Source organism: Coregonus clupeaformis, chromosome 1, assembly GCF_020615455.1.
Source record: "Coregonus clupeaformis isolate EN_2021a chromosome 1, ASM2061545v1, whole genome shotgun sequence".
Lineage (NCBI taxonomy): Eukaryota > Metazoa > Chordata > Actinopteri > Salmoniformes > Salmonidae > Coregonus > Coregonus clupeaformis.
The window spans coordinates 33,626,719-33,652,633 of NC_059192.1; the positions used below are offsets into that span (position 1 = coordinate 33,626,719).

Here is a 25,915-nt window from a genome sequence, read left to right on the forward strand (position 1 = left end):
AATTATGTTTTTGTATCAACTTATGTTTATGTTTTACCTACGTAATGTGTTATGGTCATATATAACCACATGGACTGTCGGTTTTATTTTCAGTATGTATTGTATTCTACAATTACGAGGAGCTGTGACTGTAATTTTGTATTGAACTAGAATGTGGCAAGTATCTCAACTTCCTCATCCTTAATGTGTTTTAGAATGCATCGGCTTACCATAGATGAAGTCAAGCCCGAGGACGCTGGAGACTACACGTTTGTCCCAGATGGATATGCCCTCTCACTGTCCGCCAAACTCAACTTCCTGGGTGAGAGAAAGAGAGAGAAAAAAATAGAAAATGAGAATTTTTGGAAAATGACAAATTCAGACTTTGCAGAAAATTACATCATGCCTATACATACTGTTTAAATGGAAATAAAGTCCCTTAACATCAGTACAAGTCACATATGAATAAAACCATTTTGTCTGCCTTTCAACAGAAATTAAGATCGACTATGTCCCCCGCCAAGGTAGGTTTTCTAAATTATTACTATAAACATAAATGTCATAAGTATTGATTCACATCAATATATGTAATATATCAATGTACATTGTATTCGGAAAGTATTCAGACCCCTTGACTTTTTCCATATTTTGTTGCGTTACAGCCTTATTCTAAAATTGATTTAATAGTTTTTTTCCTTCATCAATCTACACAAAATACCCCATAATGACAAAGCAAAAACAGGCTTTTAGAAATGTTTGCAAATTTATAAAAAATACAAAACTGAAATATCACATTTACATAAGTATTCAGACCCTTTACTCAGTACTTTGTTGAAGCACCTTTGGCAGCGATTACAGCCTCGAGTCTTCTTGGGTATGACGCTACAAGCTTGGCACACCTGTATTTGGGGAGTTTCTCCAATTCTTCTCTGCAGATCCTCTCAAGCTCTGTCAGGCTGGATGGGGAGCGTCGCTGCACAGCTATTTTTAGGTCTCTCCAGAGATGTTCGATCGGGTTCAAGTCCGGGCTCTGGCCGGACCACTCAAGCTCATTCAGAGACTTGTCCCAAAGCCACTCCTTCATTGTCTTGGCTGTGTGCTTATGGTCGTTGTCCTGTTGGAAGGTGAACCTTCGCCCCAGTCTGAGGTCTTGAGCGCTCTGGAGCAGGTTTTCATCAAGGATCTCTCTGTACTTTGCTCCGTTGATCTTTCCCTCGATCCTGACTAGTTTCCCAGTCCCTGCCGCTGAAAAACATACCCACAGCATGATGCTGACACCACCATGCTGCACCGTAGGGATGGTGCCAGATTTCCTCCAGACGTGACACTTGGCATTCAGGCCAAAGAGTTCAATCTTGGTTTCATCAGACAAGAGAATCTTGTTTCTCTTGGTCTGAGAGTCTTTAGGTGTCTTTTGGCAAATTCCAAGCAGGTTGTCATGTGCCTTTTACTGAGGAGTGGCTTCCATCTGGCCACTCTACCATAAAGGCCTGATTGGTGTAGTGCTGCAGAAATGGTTGTCCTTCTGGAAGGTTCTCCCATCTCCACAGGGGAACTCTGGCGCTCTGTCAGAGTGACCATTGGGTTCTTGGTCACCTCCCTGACCAAGGCCCTTCTCCCTCGATTGCTCAGTTTGGTCAGCTCTAGGAAGAATATTGGTTGTTCCAAACTTGTTCCATTTAAGAATGATGGAGGCCACTGTGTTCTTGGGGATCTTCAAAGCTGCAGAAATGTTTTGGTACCCTTCCCCAGATCTGTGCCTCCACACAATCCTGTCTCGGAGCTCTACGGACAATTCCTTCGACCTCATGGCTTGTTTTTTGCTCTGACATGCACTGTCAACTGTGGGACCTTATATATACAGGTGTGTGCCTTTCCAAATCATGTCCAATCAATTGAATGTCCAATCAATTGAAGCCACAGGTGGATTCCAATTAAGTTGTAGAAACATCTCAAGGATGATCAATGGAAACAGGATGCACCTGAGCTCAATTTCGAGTCTCATAGCAAAGGGTCTGAATACTTATGTAAATACATGTTTTTTTTACTTTCCGAATGCACTGTATATATATATATATATATATATATATATATATATATATATATATATATATATATATATGTGTGTGTAAATTAATAATCAAAATACTGTAGATAATAATCTAACATTCATATTTACATTACCTTTAACGTTGTCTTAACATTTACATTTACATTCACGCCGTTATTTGCCTTGTGTATAAAGACCCACCCAAGATCCACCTGGACACCACCGGCAACATGGTTTCCCAGAACACCATCATCGTGGTGGCCGGCAACAAGCTACGCCTGGACGTGGAGATCTCTGGAGAGCCTGCTCCCACTGTCGTCTGGGCAAAGGGAGACAAGGTAGGCACTTCTTATAGTAATTCACATAAAGAGTCTGTATGGAAGTTAGTTGCTAATTCTTTAACTCAAGTTCTGGCTTGAGTGTTTCCGGTATGGTTTATATACAGATATGATATAACATTAATCAATTTATATATTAATGAAACCAAACAAACCTTATTTTTAGGCTAACAATATACTGTTGCTCATGGGCGTGTTTTGATTTCCTGTCTCTTAGCCAATCACAGCTACGGAGGGGCGTGTGAGGACGGAGGCCAGGAAGGACCTGAGCTGCTTCGTCATAGAGGGGGCGGAGAGAGAGGATGAGGGCAACTACTGCATCACTGTCACTAACCCTGCCGGAGAGGACAAGGCTCATCTGTTGGTGAAGATTGTTGATGTGCCTGACTGCCCTGAGAATGTCAAGTGTACCTCAGTGGGAGAGGACTGTGCCACCATGGTCTGGGATCCACCCAAGTTCGACGGAGGCGCACCAGTCACAGGTACAGTCAAGATTTTGCATGGTTTTTAAATTCTGAAATACTTTAATGTTAAAAACATGAGTAACCCCTTTTAGTAACAGAACAATGTGGTGGATGGATGGATGGATGGGTCACTCATTCTCTTCCTCTCTCTCGTTCAGGCTATCTCATGGAGAGGAAGAAGAAGGGCTCCACCAGGTGGACGAAGCTCAACTTTGACGTGTACGAGGGGGTGACGTACGAAGCCAAGAGGATGATTGAGGGCGTGCTCTACGAGATGAGAGTGTATGCCATCAATGGCATCGGCATGTCCCAGCCCAGCCTTAATTCCAAACCCTTCATGCCCATCGGTGGGTGGAGTCTCAAACGGATCTCATAGTTTACTCCCTGTCACTATTGGTTGTCTCACGTCTTTCTGGATCGCTCAGTATTGTCCACCCTCTCTTTCTGTACTTGTCTCCCTCACTGCCTCTGTCTTTTTTCTATCAGTCTTTTCTGTCTCCTTTCTTTTTCACCCTCTTTTTCTCTCTCTCTTTCTTTCTCTTTCTGTCTCTGTATCTGTCTCATCTCTGTTCGCTTTAAAAAATAATAATAATACTCTCCCTCTCTCCTTGTCTTTTGTCTCCTTCTCTTCCAACCACAGCTACAACCAGTGAGCCTCTGGGCCTCAAGGTACATGATGTCACAGATACCACATGTACCCTGAAGTGGCTGGCCCCCGAGAAGGTCGGTGCCGGAGGCCTGGACGGATACATTATTGAGTACTGCAAGGAGGGAGGTGAGGGTGTGAGACAAAATAAGACTGTTATCACTTTTGAATGGGAATTTGAATTAGTCCTAGCTGTGTCTAAACACAGATTTGTGTCAATTCAACAATGGCATGAAATTAATGTTGGCCAAATACAGTAATTGATTGTGTATTAAAAGTTGTGGTAACATAGCTACAGAAACGGTACGTTTCCTATGCCCTGTGTCAAACACTATAGTCTAACATTGTCAAACTTCATGTATCTTTGTCAAATCTAATTTATCACTGTCAAACCTGATTTATCACTGTCAAACTTAATTTGTCACTGTCAAAACTAATTTATCACACTGTCAAACCACATTCATTGCTGTCAAACCTCATTAATGGTCAAACCTCTTTTTTAATTTTTTTATTTAACTAGGCAAGTCAGTTAAGAACAAATTCTTATTTATAATGACGGCCTAATTTGTAAGTCGCTCTGGATAAGAGCGTCTGCTAAAAGACGTAAATGTAAATGTAAAATGTACACCGGCCAAATCCGGACGACGCTGGGCCAATTGTGCGCCGCCCTATGGGACTCCCAATCACGGCTGGTTGTGATACAGCCTGGAATCGAACCAGGGCGTCTGTAGTGACGCCTCAAGCACTGAGATGCAGTTATCACTGCCAACCCTAATTTATCATGGTAAAACCTAATTAATCATGGTAAAACCTCATTTATCATGGGCAAACCTTACGTACCACACGGTCAAACCTCATTTATCACTTCCACCTCAGTCTGTTTCCCTTTCTTTTGGTCTTAGACACGGAGTGGGTGGTGGCTAACAATGAGCCGGTGGACAGACAGACCTACACAGTCCGCAACCTCCCCACTGGGGAGAAGATCAACTTCAGAGTGGTGGCCGTGAACATTGCTGGACGCAGCCCCCATACCGGCCTGGCCCAGCCCGTCACTATCCGCGAGATCGTGGGTGAGTGTGTCTGTCACCCATAGGAATAGGACTGTGTGCCCTTCTGAACATGACCCTGTTGTATTGTATGTGGTTCATCATTACATCAATCTGGAGTAGACAACTTAAAACCTCTCTCTCTCTCTCTCTCTCTCTCTCTCTCTCTCTCTCTCTCTCTCTCTCTCTCTCTCTCTCTCTCTCTCTCTCTCTCTCTCTCTCTCTCTCTCTCTCTCTCTCTCTCTCTCTCTCTCTCTCTCTCTCTCTCTCTCTCTCTGTCTCTCTCTCTCTCTCTCTCTCTCTCTCTCTCTCTCTCTCTCTCTCTCTCTCTCTCTCTCTCTCTCTCTCTCAGAACTGCCCAACATCCGCCTCCCTCGCTACTTGAGACAGAAGTACATCAGAAGAGTGGGCGACAAAATCAACATGACCATCCCCTTCCAGGTCTGTTGTTAAAAGTTACCCATTACACCGCGATTTGTGTATTTTCACCATTTTGATTTGAACTAAAGTAGTACGACGTATGATCCAAAGCTATCTTGAATGCTGTGATTTCTACAGAATCACTCTATATGGGACAAGCTTGAACAGCTTATCAGGTGCCCATTATTTAGTGAAGTTGGTTTACCAGGTACCACTGCAGTTAGCCATTGACAGCTACTGTTTTGCCCTTCATTTGTTTCTATTCTGAACAAAGTATTACCTTGTGTCTAATAGGGTAAGCCACGCCCCAAAGTGCAATGGTACAAGGATGGGGAAGTGGTTGACGCTCGAGTTGCCAGCATACGCAATTCCGAAGTGGACTCTATCCTGTTCATCCGCTCGGCTGAGAGAGCCCACTCTGGGAAGTACGAGTTGGTCCTGCAGATTGAGAACATGGAGGCCAGGGCTACTCTGGAAATCAGGATCGTAGGTAAGAGATGAAAGACAACTGAAGACATAAGGGTCCTGTTTATTAGGGCAGTTCCTCCCCTTTTCCGTCCGTTTAATGCCTAATGAACACAACCCAGGATCATAGTGAAGCCGATGGCTAAGTCATTTAGCATCACTACTGCCTTTCTGAGACCTGAAGTAGCTACTGTTGCCCCCAGAACCAGAAACGGCTTGGCTTTTTACATTGTTGTGTCGTGGGTTCCAATCCACGAAGTAGACAGTATACTTGCTTTAGGCCACTGTAATTGTCCTATTGTAGTAAATATTGTGCCATTTTCTCATCCTAATCGTAACAAAATGACCACATATTTTTGTCCAATCAGAGACACCTGGGCCTCCCGAGGTAGTGAAGATCACAGACGTTTGGGGCTTCAACGCTGCGCTGGAGTGGAAGCCACCGAAGGACGACGGCAACTGTGAGATCACCGGTTACACAATACAGAAGGCGGACAAGAAGACCAATGTGAGAGAGGAGGGCATATACAGTAGGGACAAAGGGATCAAATACTCCATCCCCCAGTATGCAAAGCAAAGCTATGGGCTACTGTATAGGATGTGGCACGGGGAATGGAAAAAAAGCAACTAGAACCAAATCAAATTCTTTAGTAATGGACACTGTGGAATTCTTAAAGTAACTTGAAACACCAGATCACTACAACTAACCTCTCTCTCTCTCTCTCTCTCTCTCTCTCTCTCTCTCTCACTTTCTCTCTTTCTCACCCCCCCTCCCCACCCCTCTCTCTCTCTATCTCTCTCTTTCTCTCTCTCCCCCCCACCCCTCTCTTTCTCTCTCTCTCTCTCCCCCACCCCCCTCTCTCTCTATCTTTCTCTCTCTTTCCCTCTCTCTAGGAATGGTTCACTGTCTATGAGCACAACAGGAGGACAAACTGCACAGCCTCAGACCTGATCATGGGAAACGAGTACATGTTCCGCGTCTTCAGCGAGAACCTCGTTGGAAAGAGTGAGGATTTCTGCCTCAGCAAGGACACAGCCATCATACCTAAGATAGGTGTGTGTGTGTGTGTGCTGTACATACTTACATACATTATATCAACAAGGCATACAGTATTTTCACAACATAATGTGTTTCAGAGACATCCATTACAGTATGAATTCATTACCACTCCGTATTAATTCACCGTATAATAACCTCCCTTTCCTTTCCTTCAGGATTGGAATACAACCCACCTCCATTTAAGGAGAAGGACATGCAAAGCGCCCCCAAGTTCATACAGCCCCTGCTTGACAGGTCTGTGGTGGCAGGCTACAGTACCGCCATCAGCTGTGCTGTCAGGGGCTTCCCCAAGGTATGTATTTTGGGACAAACAGTCCGAATACTCTAACTGTAGATGCAGGGGGGAAAATTGTGTCTCTGTCCTAAATGTCTCCAATTACCTTGTTATCATCTTCATGGCCACTGACCTGAAAGGATGTGTCAATGTTTTCAGTATTCTTTCATCGTCGTGAATGCACATTAGAGTGAATTCAATAAAAAACAATGTTTGCCAACCAGAAATATAATTTCATATACTGTATGGTAAACTCATACATGCACATTTATGAATATTCATAAAGGGATTTACAGTGCATTCGGAAAGGATTCTGACCCCTTGTCTTTTTCCACATTTTGTTAGGTTACAGCCTTATTCTAAAATTGATTAAATTGATTTTTTTATTCTCATCAATCTATACACAACACCCCATAATGACAAAGCAAAAACAGGTTTTTAGATTTTTTTGTACATTTATTAAAAATAAACTCTGAAGTATCACATTTACATAAGTATTCAGACCCTTTACTCATTACTTTGTTGAAGAACCTTTGGCAGCGATTACAGCCTCGAGTCTTCTTCGGTATGACGCTACAAGCTCTGTCAGGTTGGATGGGGAGCGTCACTGCACAGCTATTTTCAGGTCTCTCCAGAGATGTTAGATCGGGTTCTCAAGTATATTCAGAGACTTGTCCCGAAGCCACTCCTGCGTTGTCTTGGCTGGGTGCTTAGGGTCGTTGTCCTGTTGGAAGGTGAACCTTCGCCCCAGTCTGAGGCCCTGAGCGCTCTGGAGCAGGTTTTCATCAAGGATCTCTCTGTACTTTGCTCCGTTCATCTTTCCCTCGATCCTGACTAGTCTCCCAGTCCCTGCCGCTGAAAAACATCCCCACAGCATGATGCTGCCACCACCATGCTTCACCGTAGGGATGGTGCCAGGTTTCTTCCAGACGTGACGCTTGGCATTCAGGCCAAAGAGTTCAATCTTGGTTTCATCAGACCCGATAATCTTGTTTCTCATGGTCTGAGAGTCCTGTAGGTGCCTTTTGGCAAAATCTAAGAGGGCTGTCATGTGCCTTTTACTGAGGAGTGGCTTCCGTCTGGCCACTCTACCATAAAGGCCTGATTGGTGGAGTGCTGCAGAGATGGTTGTTCTTCTTAAAGGTTCTCCCATCTCCACAGAGGAACTCTGTAGCTCTGTCAGAGTGACTATTGGGTTCTTGGTCACCTCCCTGACCAAGGCCCTTCTCCCCCGATTGCTCAGTTTGGCCAGGCGGCCAGCTCTAGGAAGTGTCTTGGTGGTTCCAAACTTCTTCCATTTACGAATGATGGAAGCCACTGTGTTCTTGGAGACCTTCAATGCTGTAAAAAATGTTGGGTACCTGGACACAATCCTGTCTCTGAGCTCTAAGGTATTTCTGATTTTTATTTTGTAAGAAATTAGCAAAAAAATCTAAAAACCGGTTTTTGCTTTGTCATTATGGGGTATTGTGTGTAGATTGATGAGAACAAAAATATTTTAATCAATTTTAGAGTAAGGTTGTAACGTAACAAAATGTGGAAAAAGGGAAGGGGTCTGAATAATTTCCGAATGCACTGTATATACCTACGCATTTCTAAACATTTACAAGCATTTCAAATGGCTTATTCATGAAAGTGTTTATAAAGTGTTACCATATTTTTGTTTAATCCCTGATTTGTATTACATTGAAGGCCATTAAGGTCACATACGTGTCATGAAGCCGCTGACACAAGTCTCTCTTTGGCTCCGACTTAGCCTAAGATCAGGTGGTTGAGGAACAAGATTCCCCTGGACGAGAACCCTAGGTTCCTGATGCAGAACAACCAGGGGGTTTTGACCCTGAACATCCGCAAACCCAGTCAGTATGACGGGGGCAAGTTCACCTGCAAGGCCATCAACCCTCTGGGGGAGGACGTCGTGGAGTGCACCCTGCTCGTACGAGGTATGGATGGAGAGGGACGGAGGGGAAGGGAGGTGGAGGGAGAATGGGGGTGGAGTGCAGGGATGGGGAAAAGGATTGAGGGAGAAAAAAAGATGGCGATATGAGGTATGGAGAGAGGGAGGGATCGAGAGGAGGGGTATAGAGGAAAGGATGGGGAGAACGAAACAGGGAGAGGAGAAAGATTGCTTTGTAGCAACCCAAGGGAACAATAGTCAATATCTTTCCACAATCGTGGAATGATAGTCATTGTAATGGAAACAACACCATGGGTTCAAAAATACTACTTTTTATATGGTTGATGGATTTATTAAATGTATTCGTTTTTAATGAGGTTCTATGGTGTACATTATCTCACGTATATTGACCATGCAGTATGAACAGCACCTGAATGTTCCTTTGCAACCGCTGTCATTTTCTCCTCTTTCCATAGCTCTCAAGGACAAGGAGGAAGGAGATGAGAAATGAGATGCAGAAAAGCTAATAATGCAATACATTCACAATGTTTCAGTAGGTCTTGAAAAATGCATTGAAATAAAACAAACTTGAAGTTTTGGCTATTGTCTTTATTTCCTCTTGATCATATTTTCAATTTTTGTGGAATCAGAATAGTACATATAAAATACATAGAATCAGAATATTCAGCACGCTTGTTTAAGTAGGTTGTTACAAGAGTAAGTAGAAATAACAAAGAGTGCCTTCAGAAAGTATTCATACCCCTTGATTAATTCCGCATTTTGTTGTGTTAAAGCCTGAATTCAAAATTGATTAAATATATGTTTTTTCTCACCCATCTACACACAATACCCCATGGTGACAACGTGAAAACATGTTTTTGGAATGAGTGTTTGCATATTTATTGAAAATGAAATACAGAAATATCTAATTTACATAAGTATTCACACCCCTGAGTCAATACTTTGTAGAAGCACCTTTGGGCAAGTCTCTAAGAGCTTTCCACACCTGGATTGTGCAACATTTGCCCATTATTCTTTTCAAAATTCTTCAAGCGCTGTCAAATTGGTTGAAGATCATTGCTAGACAACCATTTTCAGGTCTTGCCATAGATTTTCATGTAGATTTAAGTCAAAACTGTAACTCGGCCACTCAGGAACATTAACTGTTTCCTTGATAAGCAACTCCACTGTAGATGTGGCCTTGTGTTTTAGGTTATTGTCCAGCTGAAAGGTAAATTCATCTCCCAGTGTCTGGTGGAAAGCAGTCTGAACCAGGTTTTCCTCTAGGATTTTGCGTGTGCTTAGCTCCATTCCGTTTCTTTTTTATCCTGAAAAACTCCCCAGTCCTTAACGATTACAAGCATACCCATAGCATGATGCAGCCACCACTATGCTTGAAAATATGGAGAATTGTACTCAGTAATGTGTTGTATTGGATTTGCCCCAAACATAACACTTTGTATCAGGACAAAAAGTTAATTGCTTTGCCACATTTTTTGCAGTGTTACTTTAGTGCCTTGTTTCAAACAGGATGCATGTGTTGGAATACTTTTATTCTGTACAGGCTTCCTTCTTTTCACTCCTCAATTAGGTTAGTATTGTAGGGTTACTACAATGTGGTTGATCCATCCTCAGTTTTCTTGTATCACAGCCATTAAACTCTGAAACTGTTTTAAAGTCACCATTGGTGAAATTCTTGAGCGGTTTCTTTCCTCTCTGGCAACTGAGTTAAGAAGGACGCCTGTATCTTTGTAGTGACTGGGGATACACCATCCAAAGCATAATTAATAACTTCAACATGCTCAAGGGGATATATTCAATGTCTGCTTTTTTATGTTTACCCATCTACCAATAGGTGTCCTTTGTGAGGCATTGGAAAACCTCCCTGTTCTTTGTGGTTAAATCTGTGTTTGAAATTCACTGCTCGACTGAGGGACCTTACCGAGAATTGTATGTGTGGGGTACAGAGATGAGGTAGTCATTCAAAATCATGTTAAACACTATTTTTGCACACAGAGTGAGTCCATGCAACTTATTATGTGACTTGTTAAGCACAATTTTACTCCTGAACTTATTTAGGCTTGCCATAACAAAGGGGTTGAATACTTAATGACTCAAGTCTTTTCAGCTTTTCATTTTTTATAAATTTGTTTAAAAAAAAAGAAAAACATAATTTCACGTTGACATTATGGGGTACTATGTGTGTAGGCCAGTGACAAGAAAATCTCAATTTAATACATTTTAAATTCAGGCTGTAACACAACAAAATGTGGAAAAAGTCAAGGGGTGTGAATACTTTCTGAAAGCACTGTAACTAGTAATTCAATCATTTTCAAAATATTATAAAAGCCCTCACTGTCTCCAAATCACTCAACAAAGACCTGAGATGACTTGACATTCTGCTAAATAGAACAAAATAGAATAGAACTCAATACAATACAATTCAAAACAGTACAATAGATCACAAGAGAACAAAAATCACAAGGTCATTGTATGGATTATTTACATTTTAATCTCAAAGATAGTAGGTCTATAAGTATTGATGTATTGCCCTGTCCTCTCCCAATGCCTCCATGATGTTTTAGGAAGACTTAGTCAAGTCTGGAGAGCCCTACTACCCCTCCCTGGAGTACAGGTTTCTCCTTTGGTGAATAAACACTGCTATGCTGGCCAACAGCGCCACCGTCAGGATAGCTACTGTCACTGCAAGCACCGCAATGACACCTGGCAAAAGTCAATGAAGATAAGTAATCAGATTTAAAAGATTTCAGTCTTAGAGTCCTGTTTCAATGAGTAGTGACAGTTTCCGAGTAAACATTATGTTAACTTTTACTTACAGTATCTGTGGCAATATTTATGGTTATTCTGGTATAGAATGACAGAACAATGAGCTCCTATAAGCCAAAGTAATAAAGCAAAACCTTTGAACCATTAGGAAGATATGGACTACCTTTCTTACCTGTGTCGGGCCATGATGTTTTGAGCCCACACTCGGCGTCCCAGTCCGTTGAGATGACATCTTTAACCAGGTCAGTAAATGAGGTCAGAGGGCACGGAGTTGTCTCACAGCCAGGCACAGGGGTCGGGTAGGGGTCACGAGATGAGTCATTACGGTAATACAAGTCAAGAGAATAGGACCTGGAATAGTTAACACAGACTATGTAAAGAGATAGCCTACAGTCATGTGTTATGCAGATTTCTGTAACACTTTAATACTAATTTCACATCTCGCATACCATTTCGTTGTCATTTAAAGGTGCAATATGCAGAAATCACTCAGACATTTCCAGGTTGCTAAAATTCTAATAGTTTGCCAAATGTTTATGTGACAAGACGAGCAGTGTAAAGAATCATTGTACCTTCTAAACCACTGTGCAATCTCTTTTCAATAACCCAAATTTTTGTTTTTTCAGCTGTTTGAAGCTGGTATACAAAACCGAAAATAAAAGATGCAAATATGAAACTTAAGCACGGGAAGCATAGAAATAGCGCACATAGAACAGATCTACCGCTTCTTAGACTTGCTTTCAATGTGAATGACTATGTGAATTTCTTCGGGTCACCCAAAAAGTTACATATGGCAGCTTTAAACCAAATCATTTCTACACTTTATCGTGCTAAAACATTAGCCTTGTACATATTATCATTTCTAGAGGTATCACAACTAAAACTACATTACCCATCATCCTCTTGGTAGAACTCAAAGAGCTGACAAGCAGCATAAGGAGGAAGAAGACTGTTGTACACATCTAGGGCAGCCTGGAGAGTGATGAGGGTGGAGTCATGCTAGAGAGAGAGATGTACACATCAGGACACATAGAATTAATTGTGTCGTATAAATTGCATTATCACATAGCATTAACATTGTGTTTGGTCATGCGTGGATGTGCTTGTGAATGTGTAAATATGAATACGGAGACATGCTAGATGTCAGATTGCATAATATGAAGTGTGAGTGTACATTTGTGCATGTGGATATGTGTGTATGTGTGTGCCAGCGGTGTTCACTAACTGCTGAATACATGATGAACTTGAGTGTGCTCCCTTGCTCCATTGCCTTGGAGAAATTCCTCAGGATGGCATTCAACAGAACCCCTAAACAATAAACAAACGATCAACATTATAAAAACAATCACAGTGACATACACACAAACAAACTGTTTGCATAATTCAACTCATTAACATAACATTGAGACCAACTCACAATCCCCAGCATATTTCATCCACTCAGCATGAGCAACCTCTCAGCCCACAGTCACAACATTAACTAAACGTTACTTCAACTCTTTTACAACCCACAGCACCTCTGACACCTTCTAAACTCTAACCTCTCACCTCCTGAGAGCCTGGCCTTTTCCTTTCTCTTGTGAGTGACGACGCTGAACATGACCTCAAAGGAGGATATTTCCTGTAGAGTGTTGAGTACTTCCTGTGTGGCCCAGCCAGGGGTGGTCAGGTTGTGATTCCTCTAACAGGGGTACAATGACAACCGTTAGCATCGTTCTGTTTGAAGCGCAATCTTCCACAACACATGAGTCACAACCAAGCCTATACCCGTGTAATTATTTTTGGATACATCCCAAATGGTACCCTATTCCCTTTATAGTGCACTACTTTTGACCAGGGCGCATAGGACTCTTGTCAAAAGTAGTATACTATATAGGGAATAGGGTCCCATTTTGGATGCACCCTGAATTTCATGGTTTGTATAAGTCTTTCTATTTATACCCATCTCTGAAAATAACAGATGTTGGATGTACACTTTGCACCGGTGCGAATGCGTATTACTGTAAATATGGCCAAGTCTCTTATATAATTATGAATATTTCTCATTTCAATGTGCTATTGAGTTATTTATCAAGCCCAACTGCCGAGATGATCACATGGCAGTGTTTCCACTAGATTGTTTGTTCCCAGGCGGGGCACAAAGACCCAAAGAGCAACATCCAGGCTTTCTGGCATCAAAGTTGTCAATTGAAACCAATAGAAGCCAAACTATTTGACACAGGGCAACTTGCAAGAGAGCTAGGCAGGGGAATGGAGGGTAGGTGTCCTGCCTGTACAATGAGTCAGGCAGGATGCAGAGTCAGATGAACTCGTGGATGCCATTTTTATGTCTCTGTGCAGTATGAAGGAAGTTAGAGGTAGTTTCGCGAGCCAATGCTAACTAGTATTAGTGCAATGACTGGAAGTTACATAGTGGCACGGACAACATGCAGGAAACGTGAGTTGAATGGGTTTCAAGCAAGTCTATGTATGCGTCCCAAATGGCACCCTATTCCCTATAGTGAACTACTTTTGACCAGAGCCCTATGGGCCCTTCACAAAGTAAGTGGACTATAAAGGGAATGGGGTGCCATTTGGGACGTAGACTATGTATTCTCTGGTCACCTTGCTCCTTGCCCTTCGAAGGGGGCTACGAAACCCCTACCTGTCCCAGACCTGCTGTTTTCAACTCTAAATGATCGGCTATGAAAAGCCAACTGAGAGACCTGAGCCCTAGGACCATACGTCGGGACTACCGGCCGTGGTGACTCCTTGCTGTCCCCAGTCCGCCTGGCCTTGCTGCTATTCCAGTTTAAACTGTTCTGCCTGCGGTTATGGAACCCCTACCTGTCCCAGACCTGCTGTTTTAAACTCTAATGATCGGCTATGAAAAGCCAACTGAGATTTATTCCTGATTATTATTTGACCATGCTTGTCACTTATGAACATTTTTGAACATCTTGGCATGGTTCTGTTATAATCTCCACCCGGCACAGCCAGAAGAGGACTGGCCACCCCTCATAGCCTGGTTCCTCTCTAGGTTTCTTCCTAGGTTTTGCCTTTCTAGGGAGTTTTTCCTAGCCACCGTGCTTCTACACCTGCATTACTAGCTGTTTGGGGTTTTAGGCTGGGTTTCTGTACAGCACTTCGAGATATTAGCTGATGTAAGAAGGGCTATATAAAATAAAATTGATTGATTGATTGATTGATTGACATGCAACTACCCCCACAGGGGAAACCCTACATGTGGCATAGTGTTTATTTCAGAGTCTGAGTGTGTATACAGCGAGCTACATACAGTAGTCCAGTACCTGACAGGAGAGAGTGTCGTAGACCCTCCAGATAGAATTTCTGCCCAGCAGCCTAGACACAGGGTACCCAGTGTGGTTGGAGAGCTCCTGTATAAATCGCTGTGGGAAGATGTTCATCTTATACGAATATTTTCCAGTCAGTCAATTTGATTATTGTGCCTGATAGATTCCTAAAAGCAATCACTCGGTCACATATTCTATGTCACATTCTTTTTTTGCTTCCATAAACAGTTGATTATTAAAACTATTCGTTTTGTCAAATAAGTGCACTGTACAAAGTTTTTTTTATACCCAGTGCTAAGTTGAGAGAAAATTACTAAGTGGAAGGTTCTCAATAGTCTAAAGCGACATCCTGTCCTTGTGTCCTTCCCTTCATTTACACTGATGCAAAATACATGACAAGTCTTGATTACTGTCAGTGTGTAGTGATAGGTCATCATTCAAGGTCCAGTATGTTGCTTTGTGGGCGACCCAACCAAATTCAGATAGAAATGTGAGTTGTAGATCTGTCATTCTCATTGAAAGCATGTCTGATAAGCGGCATATCCATTCTATGTGAGCTATTTCTATGCTTCCCATCCTTAAAGAGACTGAACGGGATCTTATGGACTTACAATTTCTTAACATATTGTACGAATTGAGCGCTACTTTTCAACTACTGACTGAAATTATACAAAACCTTTATAACGCATCTTTAAGTTTAGGTTTTGCATCTTTTTAATTTTGGTTTTGTACACCAGCTTAAAACAGCTCAAAATTCAATATTTTTTATTATAGAAAATATATTTCACAGCAGTTTAGATTGTCAATGATTCTCTACACTTGTTTTGTCACATAAACTGAAATTAGGCAAACATGATAGAATTTTAGCAACCAGGTAACGGGGAGCAATTTCTACATATTATGCCTTTATGCCCATTAACCTTTCACCTGCTTTTCAGATCACATCAAATGAGACAAGAAGAGGAAGCCACTTTGACTATTGAGATGCACCCAGGGTGACAACATTTTTCAGTTACTCCATGTTCTCACCAGAGGGTAGTAAAGAGTACCAAAGGACGCCTCCATCAAAAGCCAGACATCTCCTTAATAGGAATCAGGATGGGACTTAGTTTAATTAAAGCCTTTTCATTTTAACTCTCAACATAATTCAATCCTGTCATTAATTAACAGCTCTGAGAATGTGAGAGAAATTGTGCCGAGCAGCTTTTTGGAAGATGAAGGAGAAAACAGTGAGTGAGGAAATCACTGAGGACCTGATGTTACACCAAAATAATAACAAGGCCTTTGTGACAACTAACAACCTACTGGAATGAAACAATAATTCCGTCTTTGGATAACAAACACACGTAGCAAGTGAGTCAAAATGAATTCACCAGACAAGATGAATAGGGAGAGACAGGGTTGTGAGGAAAAGGGTTTCATTGCTGTGACATATTGCTCAAGGCTTAGCTATGCCAGGATATGACTTGAAATGACTAGACAGAACAACAAAAAGAAACATTAACAATAACAACATAATAAACAACACGCTGTCAACAAACTAGTGAAAGCGATTGAGGTGTGTTTGATTAACCTTGGAGTTTTCCCCTTTGGGGCTATTCTATTTTGACAAACTAAATCGAGCGCAAACAGTATTTGAAAGTATTTGACATACTGCTATGCATTTGACACAGGTCTGAACATGTTATGTCACGTCTACTACATGTGTAGTTTGCTAATTTGATCACTCTGTTATCGCTGAGAATTTTCCTGCGCCGCAGGATTTTCAAATGAGCCTCGTGATTGACATACATTCACTGAAAACCTGTGGTTCTCTTTCTCTCTTGCTCGCTCAAACACCAAATCACTAGACAGAATAAATGTCCTACTACAGGTTGAAATGCAGCCATACACATCAACAATTGTTGTTTTACATAGCCTAATAACACAACTAGATAATGGTCTATACTACAACATAGTGTATCCAAAATGCAGCCTATAGCCTACTGTAGCCTATCGAAACTAATTCCCGTTAGAAATTATCAGTTAAAAAATAAATTTATAAAATCCTCCTGCAGCAGGATTACTTTTCTCCTGCAATGAAACTGGTCCAATTAAGATGTATGAAGCATCATAGGCTTTATGATTTGATGTGGTACCTTGACAACTCTTCTGAGACTTACCTGGTGTGACTTGAGAACTCTCCGGTAGTGTTCGCTGCCAAACATCTCCCCCATCAGCTCTCTAAACCTGGGGCAGTGTTTGCTTGGGGACTTCAACAGCTTGTGAAATCCAAGACAAAACAACAACTTTTATTCCTCTGTCAAATCCTCTTCCTCTTCTCATAAACCCCATGTAAATTCGGTTTACAGCTTTGCTTTATTAGTGGCCCATTGATTTGTTTTTATCGCCATTTCCATCTCACTGCCAAATGGCCTATTGGTCAGAGAAATGGACATGAAGGTCCATGCTCACATCTCAAATGGGCGTAGTGATATTGCGTTTCACATCAGGCTCCACACAAAGCCAATATATCTTGATTCAAACTTTATTTTTTTCAAATACTTTGAGTGTTTTATTGACTCTGCCTGGAGTGCCAGAATCAGATGGGATGGGTTTACACTTTTGAGACTATTTCATTGGTTCCAATTTTTTTATTTTATTGTTTATTTTTTTATTTTTTTTCACCTTTATTTAACCAGGTAAACCAGTAGAGAACAATGCAATGCAACCAGGCAAGCTCAATCAAGCACAGCTAAAGTTTTTGAAAGAAAACAAACACTATGTTGAACCCAGGTCTGCTGGATAGATTCATACAGCTGTTTTAATGGATGATGTGTGAGTGAGTAGGCATGTTTGTCTATACCAGCCAGCCGCCAGCCCAGGACTCTAAATTAAAGAAATTAATTGATAGCACTGGTGCTCCCAATTTTTTAAATGTAGGAACACCACATGAAGTTTAGGAGCACCAGAATATTTGGGGAATTGATTGAGATACAGCTTATGTGTGACCTATATGAATTCTAGATACTTTTGAAGCACATCTTGTGCCCTAAAAATATGTAACACAGTAAATACATTAGTTTATTATAAAAGCTAAAATGGTGATACGAATACCTGTCATTAAAATTACAAAATCATTTGTGGAATATTTGGTTTGTACATTGTGTAAAGGCACTATTTTCCCATTGAGATGGATTACATTGAAAATGGTACAATGTCTCTTTAAAAACGTCATGTTTGTGATTAATAACAGCACTATTAGTGAAAGGAGGAGCTAGGAAACCCATTGGACAATAAATGGAGGACCGTATAATGCCCCACCCAGCAGACTCGACCAATTACCTTCACGTGGTCAGGCTGCGTCTAGCTAACTAGTCCTTCGCTAACGCCTGCTAGCTAGCACACAGTGTCCTTCGCTCCCACCTGCCGAACACCTGCCCTTAACAGAACTGCAGGAAAACAGTGCCCGACAGGCGGGGGCAAAGTACACTTTCTACCGGTGTCCTAGCTAGCTAGCTAACTATCTTGCCTCCCGCCTGCTATGTACCGGAGTCCTAGCTAGCTAGCTAGCACCCAGGGTCCTTCGCTAACTCCTGCCGAACACCTGCCCTCGCCATCGTTAACAGAACTGCAGGAAAGCAGTGCCCGACAGGCGGGGGTGAAGAACACTGTCTACCGTTTTCCTAGCTAGCTAGCTACCGTTGTCGCCCCTGCATCATCTTCTTTTGCTATGATATCATGGCGGTCCGCAAACAAACATTTAAGGTGCATGCGGGCACCTACTGTGCTGGAGGGTGCGATCAATCATGGGCTGCCTAACTCTGTACTAAGAAAATACAATTTTCAAACCAAATAAATCTCTACTAACTTCTACCACACCCTCCCCCAAAACACCCTTCCAAGCCCCTCAACCCCATTAAACTTGATCTATATCATGTTGAAACAATCCACCCTTAGGATTATTCAGCATGTCAATGACCATTTCGACAGTAACATCTGTTACCCCCAATAACTATTTTGCCATATCCACAATAGCCTTCAACCTGGCATTTCTGCTTTCCACAACTCGAGTCGTGTTGATAACCTTACCAATGAAAGTGATCAAGTTAACTTTATTCACTATCAAAGTGTCCTTTGACACAGCACATTCATGAGCGCAAGATTTCTGAACAGGTCTTGAAACCATGCCGGGACCAGCAGAAGCACCAGCCCCGACAGTAGGTCCACTTACTACAGGAGCAGCCATGGAAGCTCCATCAGTCCTGTAGTTCCACCAATCTGTTTTACAGCCTCAGCATACAGTGCATTCCGAAAGTATTCGGACTCCTTGACTTTTTTCCTCATTAATCTACACACAATACCCCACAATGACAAAGCGAAAACAGGTTTTTAGAAATAAAAAAGTATTCAGACCCTTTGCTATGAAATTGAGCTGTTTCCAATGATCATCCTTGAGATGTTTCTACAACTTGATTGGAGTCCACCTGTGGTAAATTCAATTGATTGGACATGATTTGGAAAGGCACACACCTGTCTATATAAGGTCCCACAGTTGACAGTGCATGTCAGAGCAAAAACCAAGCCATGAGGTTGAAGAAACTGTCCGTAGAGTTCAGAGACAGGATTGTGCCGAGGCACAGATCTGGGGAAGGGTACCAAAATATTTTTGCAGCATTGAAGGTTCCCAAGAACACAGTGGCCTCCATCATTCTTAAATGGAAGAAGTTTGGAACCACTAAGATTCTTCCCAGAGCTGGCCGCCCAGCCAAACTGAGCAATCTGGGGAGAAGGAAGGTGACCAAGAACCTGATGGTCACTCTGACAGAGCTCCAGAGATCCTCTGTGGAGATGGGAGAACCTTCCATAAGGACAACCATCTCTGCAGCACTCCACCAATCAGGCCTTTATGGTAGAGTGGCCAGACGGAAGCCACTCCTCAGTAAAAGGCACATGACAGCCCGCTTGGAGTTTGCCAAAAGGCACATAAAGGACTCTCAGACCATGAGAAACAAGATTCTCTGGTCTTAATAAAACAAGATTGAACTCTTTGGCCTGAATGCCAAGCGTCACGTCTGGAGGAAATCTGGCACCATCCCTACGGTGAAGCATGGTGGTGGCAGCATCATGCTGTGGGGATGTTTTTCAGCGACAGGGACTGGGAGACTAGTCAGGATCGAGGGAAAGATGAACGGAGCAAAGTACAGAGAGATCCTTGATGAAAACCAATTTGCATATCACCCTAACAGATCCACAGATGATGCAATCACTATTGCGCTCCACACTGCCCTTTCACACTTGGACAAAAGGAACACCTATGTGAGAATGCTATTCATTGACTACAGCTCAGCGTTCAACACCATAGTGCCCTCAAAGCTCATCACTAAGCTATGGACCCTGGGACTAAACACTTCCCTCTGCAACTGGATCCTGGACTTCCTGACGGGCCGCCCCCAGGTGGTAAGGGTAGGTAACAACACATCCGCCACGCTGATCCTCAACACGGGGGCCCCTCAGGGGTGCGTGCTCAGCCCCCTCCTGTACTCCCTGTTCACTCATGACTGCATGGCCAGGCACGACTCCAACACCATCATTAAGTTTGCCAGTGACACAACAGCGGTAGGCCTAAAGCTTCCAGTCTGTTATTCTAACTCAATCAGCATGACAGAGTGATCTCCAGCCTTGTCCTCGTCAACACTCTCACCTGTGTTAACAAGAGAATCACTGACATGATGGCAGCTGGTCCTTTTGTGGCAGGGCTGAAATGCAGTGGAAATGTTTTTTGGGGATTAAGTTCATTTTCATGGCATCTGATCACTCTTCATGACATTCTGGAGTATATGCAAATTGCCATCATCAAAACTGAGGAAGCAGACTTTGTGAAAATTAGTATTTGTGTCATTCTCAAAACTTTTGACCACGACTGTACACCTGTTGTATTCAGCGCATGTGACAAATAAAATTTGATAAGAGTAAAGGTTCTGAGTACTTATGTAAATGTGATATTTCAGTTATTTTGTTATTTTATTTGGCAAAATATTCTAAAAACCTGTTTTTGTTTTGTCATTATGCGGTATTGTGAGTAGATTGATGAGGGGGAAAAAACTATTTAGTCAATTTTAGAATAAGGCTGTAATGTAAAAAAAGTACAACTCTTAACCTTCACATTGCTCCCACATTCACCGTAATCATGTTCCCCTCCACACTTGGCACATCTTTTCTTTCCTTTACACTGAACAGCTATATGTCCCATTTTTTGGCATTTAAAACACCGCAATGGGGATGGGACAAATTCTCTGAAATTGAAACTAAGGAATCCTATCTGTACTTTTCCAGGAAAAACCTTCTCAAACCTCAGCAGCACTGATAAGCTTTCACTTTTTTGACCCTCTTTCCTTCTGATCAACCTTTTGGCCTCAATCACTCTGCATCCCTTCACATTTTCTTTAATATCATCTATGGACATAGATCTTGGGACCCCAGTGATGACCCTCCTCAACCTAGCATAAGCACCAGGGACGTGGCTTTTAATCTTCTTTCCATTAAGCTTTTACATTTGCAGAATCTTCCCTTGCTGAGCCTGGCTACCACAAAATATTAGCAATCTACAATTTCTAATGAACCTGGCTAGTTTGACTTCACCTATCTCTTTCTCTATGGCATTGGTTAATTGGATAGGGTGTAAATGAGGCCATGTGGTCTCATCAAACACCATCACAAGTTTCCATTCCGACACATTATTACTCTTGCTTCCTACCTTGGCCCTCTTTATGCTTTGTATACTAGACGCTCCACTGCTTTCAGTATCATTATCTCTCTTCTTCCTATCTCTTTCCACTACAGACCATTCAGATCCTTGACCCTAATCCTCCCGCCCCACATCATCAGAACTGTCACCCATATTGATCGCATTCCAGCACAGCTGTTGCTTCTCCAACCTTTTCTCCATTTCCTCCACTTCGTCCGCACTACTCAACGCCATTTCCAACCATCCGCCATACGTTACCGTTCCTCTACCTGTCTTTTCTGGAGGGAGCTGCCAGCTAGTGATCGATCCGCTATAGGAAGATACAAATGTTACGCCGATAATATGGGTCAGATCTTTTGACCTGGTTGGGCTAGAAGCACGCCGTTTTCGCTGTAGTAATTGTTTAACCACGACGCGAATGAATCTGCCTTCAGTTGTTTCTCTAGGGCACCCAGAAACAATGGTACAGCGAAGCCTTATCGTTACAGATTTTTTTCATAGTCGCTCAGTGCTCCCAAAATAAAACTCCTGGTCGCACAGCAAAATATTTGGTCGCACTTTAGAGCCCTGCGCCCGCCTACCTTATCCTGGGCTCTGGTGACAGTGTGCACTGGAATGGGCCGCCATGGTAACTGGGGCATGAGGGGAGGGGGGCGTCTGTTTGGGGGGAACAGCCCAGCCAGGTTAGCCTGGGCACTCATTAGAGTGCGGTCATAGTCTGTGCTCCGCACGTACACCTGTGTGGAGCGGAAGAAGTAAAGCTTAGGTTCCTATGTCTATACCAGCATACCACTTAGAGAATGCATGTCCAAAAAACTGCTTCACTGTACAGTAAGGGGTATGCCAGTGTGCATAATGGAACAAAGCTTTACTGTATTAAGAATGAATATGTTCTACTTAAAATGTGCTTTTCTGTCATCATATGTGAAGTGATTGCACACTGTAAATCATTTTGACAACATTGGCTTTTCCTGTGATGCCGATAAAGCTTGTTTGAATTCGGATGTCAAGGGACATGAAAGGTACAGCATGAGCTGAAACTTGAGTGCGACAACAAATCCTTAGCGACAGCAAATTAGTAAAGTAGTTATTTTTGGTGATAATTGCATGTTACTTTATGGACAGAGGGAGGGGGACGAGAGAGAAAAATATAAAGAGATAGAATGGAGGAAAGAGAGTGACGGGAAGAGGGAAATCAGATCTTTGTTGTAATGCCAGTATGATCCAAACAGCCTTGGGGCACACAGAGCCAAACAACATGCATGCAGTCTAATGCGAGATCAGGCGAGACTAGCCCACATGTTACATCATGTTATGAGGCCGGGGTGATGATGTCATCAACATGAGTCATTCTCATTAGCCTACACCAAAACAGACATTGCAGGCACTAAGTACCACATAACGTGTGGTCATATGCTCCAAAGAACATAGACGTATAGCCCGAAATAGATATGGCACGACTCAAATGCACAAGCAGCACACATGGTAATCAATGTAATTTCTCTCCTGTGTAATATGTACACGTTTGGGCTCCAGTAACGCACCTCTTTGCTGTTGTAGTCTTCACTGAGGAAGTGTCCATAGCGTCTCTTTAGAAACCTGCCCAAGTCAAACTGCTGTCTCATCCCCAACTGAGCCAAGTGAGACAAAAAAAGACGAGAGAAAGCTTAGACCTCACACAACAGCCTAGGTCAAGTAAGAACTTCTACAGAGAAGATTTGGGAGATACTACTGTGATAATATTGCTTGTTTTTGATGTGGTACAGGATTGTCTAACATTTCATGACAGACTCCTTCAACTTTTCCTAAAAAAAATGTGTGTGCTTGCTTAAGCTTATAGTTGTCTTATTGTTGTGGTAGAAGTTACAGGCACATTCAGAATGAAAATATAGGTATTGGGATATGTTTTTTGAAATATCATTGTCATTGCATACTCAAATAGGATTTCTGTACCTCAGTTAGCTGCCCGAAGCCTTGTTCCCACACTTCCTCTCCATGAGGGTCCATGGGAAACGACTCAATGGGGGATCGATCGCCATGACGAAATACCTTACGCCAGTCATATGTTTTATGTCATATGTATAGAGCTACAGTACCGTACACAAGTCATATGTCTTATATTCTTATGTGATATGCAGAAGTATCTTTTATACCTGGTGCTAACGTGTGCTTTGTCCTAATGTTATCCACATTCTGATTGTGCCGACATATTAGCCGTTGCATCTCCACATGGTATTAAAATGTATCTCTTATCTGTTTACTGTGTCCTCATTGTGACCAGATATCCTAGTCCCTCCGGAGGTGGTCAGGAAGATCTGATCACAATCAGAAAACAATGCGTCTTTTAATCATCTACACCTGTCTAAAAATGTGGGCACAATCAAAATGTGGACAAGATTAGAACAAAGGACACATGTTAGAACCAGGTATAAACTGGGCTAAAATTGGGTTAAATTAAGCTTGATTGATTGGGTTAATACATGGCTCCTACATCAGGCATGAAATACAATATGATTATTGATGATCTTTTTACTTATTTTCCCTTCAAGCATAAAGCAAGTGTTAAATCTGTCAGGATTTCATCAAACATTTCAAAACAAACCCCAGAACAGTAAAGCAGAACTGAAAAGACTTACGGCGACAACAAATTTCAGAACGCGGGATTCAGTCGATGAGACACAAGAGAGAAGTAAAACGTATCCCAAAATCTTCAGGTACCCCACCATCTCTTCTGTAGTTTCTTTCACTTCTGTTACAGTGGGGACGCCTTTTAGAGGTTAACTGAAAAAAAGCTAATATCGAATATCGATAAAGACAATGAAAACGTTCTGCCAAATTCAGTCTATTTTCTCACTCAATATTACTTGGAAACTTTTAGCAGAAACACACTATTTGGCAAGTCCATTAATAAAGTCATTATTTTATATAAATGTAATGGTGATTCAAATTCCACAAGTTTAACAGTTGTTAATTAACTAATAATAGTTTGCTTGTTTAATAATAATTTGTTCATTTGTTTTGAACTCTTATGTCATTAAATGTAAATGATGACCTGTCATGTAACAAATTATAATAATTATAAAACATAATTACTGCAAATGTTCACTTACCTTAATTTGTATGTAACAGACTGGTGTGGTTCCTTACAGCTGTTTGTATTTTAAGAAATCTATGAGAAAAAGGCCCACTGCAGTAAATCTTATCTGTGAAGCTATACACAGATATGACTTGACATTTAGTTCATGTTCCAGTAAAGGATGCACTGCTTTCATATCCCACATACCTGACCCCTTCTTCCTCTTCTCTTCCTCTCTCACTTGTGACGCCTGCTCCCAAATCACACTGGCCGCTCAAAATCCCAAATCACTGTCTCTGTCAATCTCACTCTCTCTCCCTTGACGTACCAATGGACCAATATACCCTGGCAGTTCTCTTTAGATTCGCATTTGATCTGTAGACATATATGTCCACCTCAGACAGGACAGCTCTCCTTATGTAGCAGCCATACAGTGCCTATGGTGAAACAAGCCCTAAACATGAGAATCATAGCCTTACTCACCTGGTGCCTCACTTAGCTCACCCCCCCCCCACACACACACACATACGCACACACACACACACACACACATAAACACACACACACATCCGTGGGCACACAGACACATGCATGAATGCATTAAAACATGCAAGCACACACGCACGTATGCACACACGCACACATACACACATGAATGCATGTATCCACACACACCACACACACAGCCCAGGGCCACAAACACTCATTATATCGTGCCATGTCATCCACCATGGGTTTTGCCCCAAAATTACAGTGCCTGCAGTGTTTTCCCTGACTTAGCAAACTTGTAGGGATCTGTTAGTATCAAAGTCGCCTTATGGGTCAGTAAAATAGGGTAACATGATGTACTATAGGCTTACAGTTTATGCCCCATCATGATTGGAACAAGTGAGCTGACTTTTAGTGCTCACTTATTCATCAGTTCATTATTTTGTAACCCTGTACATTCTTAGAAAAAAAGGTGCTATCTAGAACCTTAAAGGGTTCTTCGGCTGTCCCCATCGGAGAACCCTTTGAAGAAACATTTTTGGTCGCAGGTAGAACACTTTTGGGTTCCATGTAGAACCCTTTCTACAGAGGGTTCTACATGGAACCCAAAAGGGTTCTTCCTGGAACAAAAATGGGTTCTCCTATGGGGACAGCCAAAGAACCCTTTTGGAACCATTTTTTGTAAGAGTGTAGGTATGTTTATACAGAGTAGGATGGTCTAGCAGTACAAGCTAAATGAGACATTTGAGTATACAGCCATAAGCCACAAATAGTATGCCCACACTGTAGGCATTCACACACACACACACGCACACACGCACACACATACAGTGCCTTCAGAAAGTATTCACACCCCTTGACTTTTTCCACAATTTGTTGTGTTACAACCTGAATTTAAAATTGA

The 25,915-nt window shown here is 42.1% G+C and overlaps 2 protein-coding genes across 6 annotated transcripts in view; one reads left to right on the forward strand and one right to left on the reverse strand.

Moving 5' to 3' along the window:
• Positions 1 to 9,236, forward strand: part of LOC121567065 (myosin-binding protein C, fast-type) — a 55,423-nt gene extending 46,187 nt beyond the window's left edge. For all 5 annotated transcript variants that reach the window (XM_041877011.1, XM_041877020.1, XM_041877017.1 and 2 more), the window contains 14 exons: positions 195 to 301; positions 474 to 503; positions 2,225 to 2,367; positions 2,585 to 2,849; positions 2,990 to 3,178; positions 3,472 to 3,606; positions 4,380 to 4,547; positions 4,876 to 4,964; positions 5,238 to 5,433; positions 5,777 to 5,916; positions 6,303 to 6,462; positions 6,624 to 6,760; positions 8,499 to 8,685; positions 9,116 to 9,236. In XM_041877011.1, coding sequence (XP_041732945.1) covers positions 195 to 301; positions 474 to 503; positions 2,225 to 2,367; positions 2,585 to 2,849; positions 2,990 to 3,178; positions 3,472 to 3,606; positions 4,380 to 4,547; positions 4,876 to 4,964; positions 5,238 to 5,433; positions 5,777 to 5,916; positions 6,303 to 6,462; positions 6,624 to 6,760; positions 8,499 to 8,685; positions 9,116 to 9,150 — 1,981 coding nt within the window. In that variant the 3' untranslated portion in view covers positions 9,151 to 9,236. The remainder of the gene's footprint in view (positions 1 to 194; positions 302 to 473; positions 504 to 2,224; positions 2,368 to 2,584; positions 2,850 to 2,989; positions 3,179 to 3,471; positions 3,607 to 4,379; positions 4,548 to 4,875; positions 4,965 to 5,237; positions 5,434 to 5,776; positions 5,917 to 6,302; positions 6,463 to 6,623; positions 6,761 to 8,498; positions 8,686 to 9,115) is intronic.
• Positions 9,237 to 10,906: 1,670 nt separating this feature from the next.
• Positions 10,907 to 24,968, reverse strand: LOC121567097 (testicular acid phosphatase homolog). Its single transcript, XM_045219870.1, has 13 exons — positions 24,730 to 24,968; positions 24,557 to 24,615; positions 24,083 to 24,238; positions 23,400 to 23,495; positions 22,991 to 23,077; positions 22,028 to 22,183; positions 16,882 to 16,980; positions 14,717 to 14,815; positions 12,975 to 13,107; positions 12,652 to 12,734; positions 12,319 to 12,425; positions 11,599 to 11,777; positions 10,907 to 11,363 (listed from the first exon to the last, which is right to left on the reverse strand). Exons 3-13 carry the CDS (start codon positions 24,170 to 24,172, stop codon positions 11,254 to 11,256), a joined length of 1,239 nt encoding a protein of 412 aa, XP_045075805.1. The 5' UTR covers positions 24,173 to 24,238; positions 24,557 to 24,615; positions 24,730 to 24,968; the 3' UTR covers positions 10,907 to 11,253.
• Between the last annotated feature and the right edge of the window lie 947 nt (positions 24,969 to 25,915).

What these genes read in the sequence shown, in the direction of transcription:
- LOC121567097 (XM_045219870.1), bottom strand. Translation starts at nt 24,172, where the DNA reads ATGGTGGGGTACCTGAAGATTTTGGGATACGTTTTACTTCTCTCTTGT. An exon ending in TTCTGAAATTTGTTGTCGCC is followed by an intron (nt 23,496 to 24,082) that starts GTAAGTCTTTTC and finishes GACTGGCGTAAG; the next exon opens with GTATTTCGTCATGGCGATCG. An exon ending in TCACCAGAGCCCAGGATAAG is followed by an intron (nt 16,981 to 22,027) that starts GTAGGCGGGCGC and finishes GGATTTCACAAG; the next exon opens with CTGTTGAAGTCCCCAAGCAA.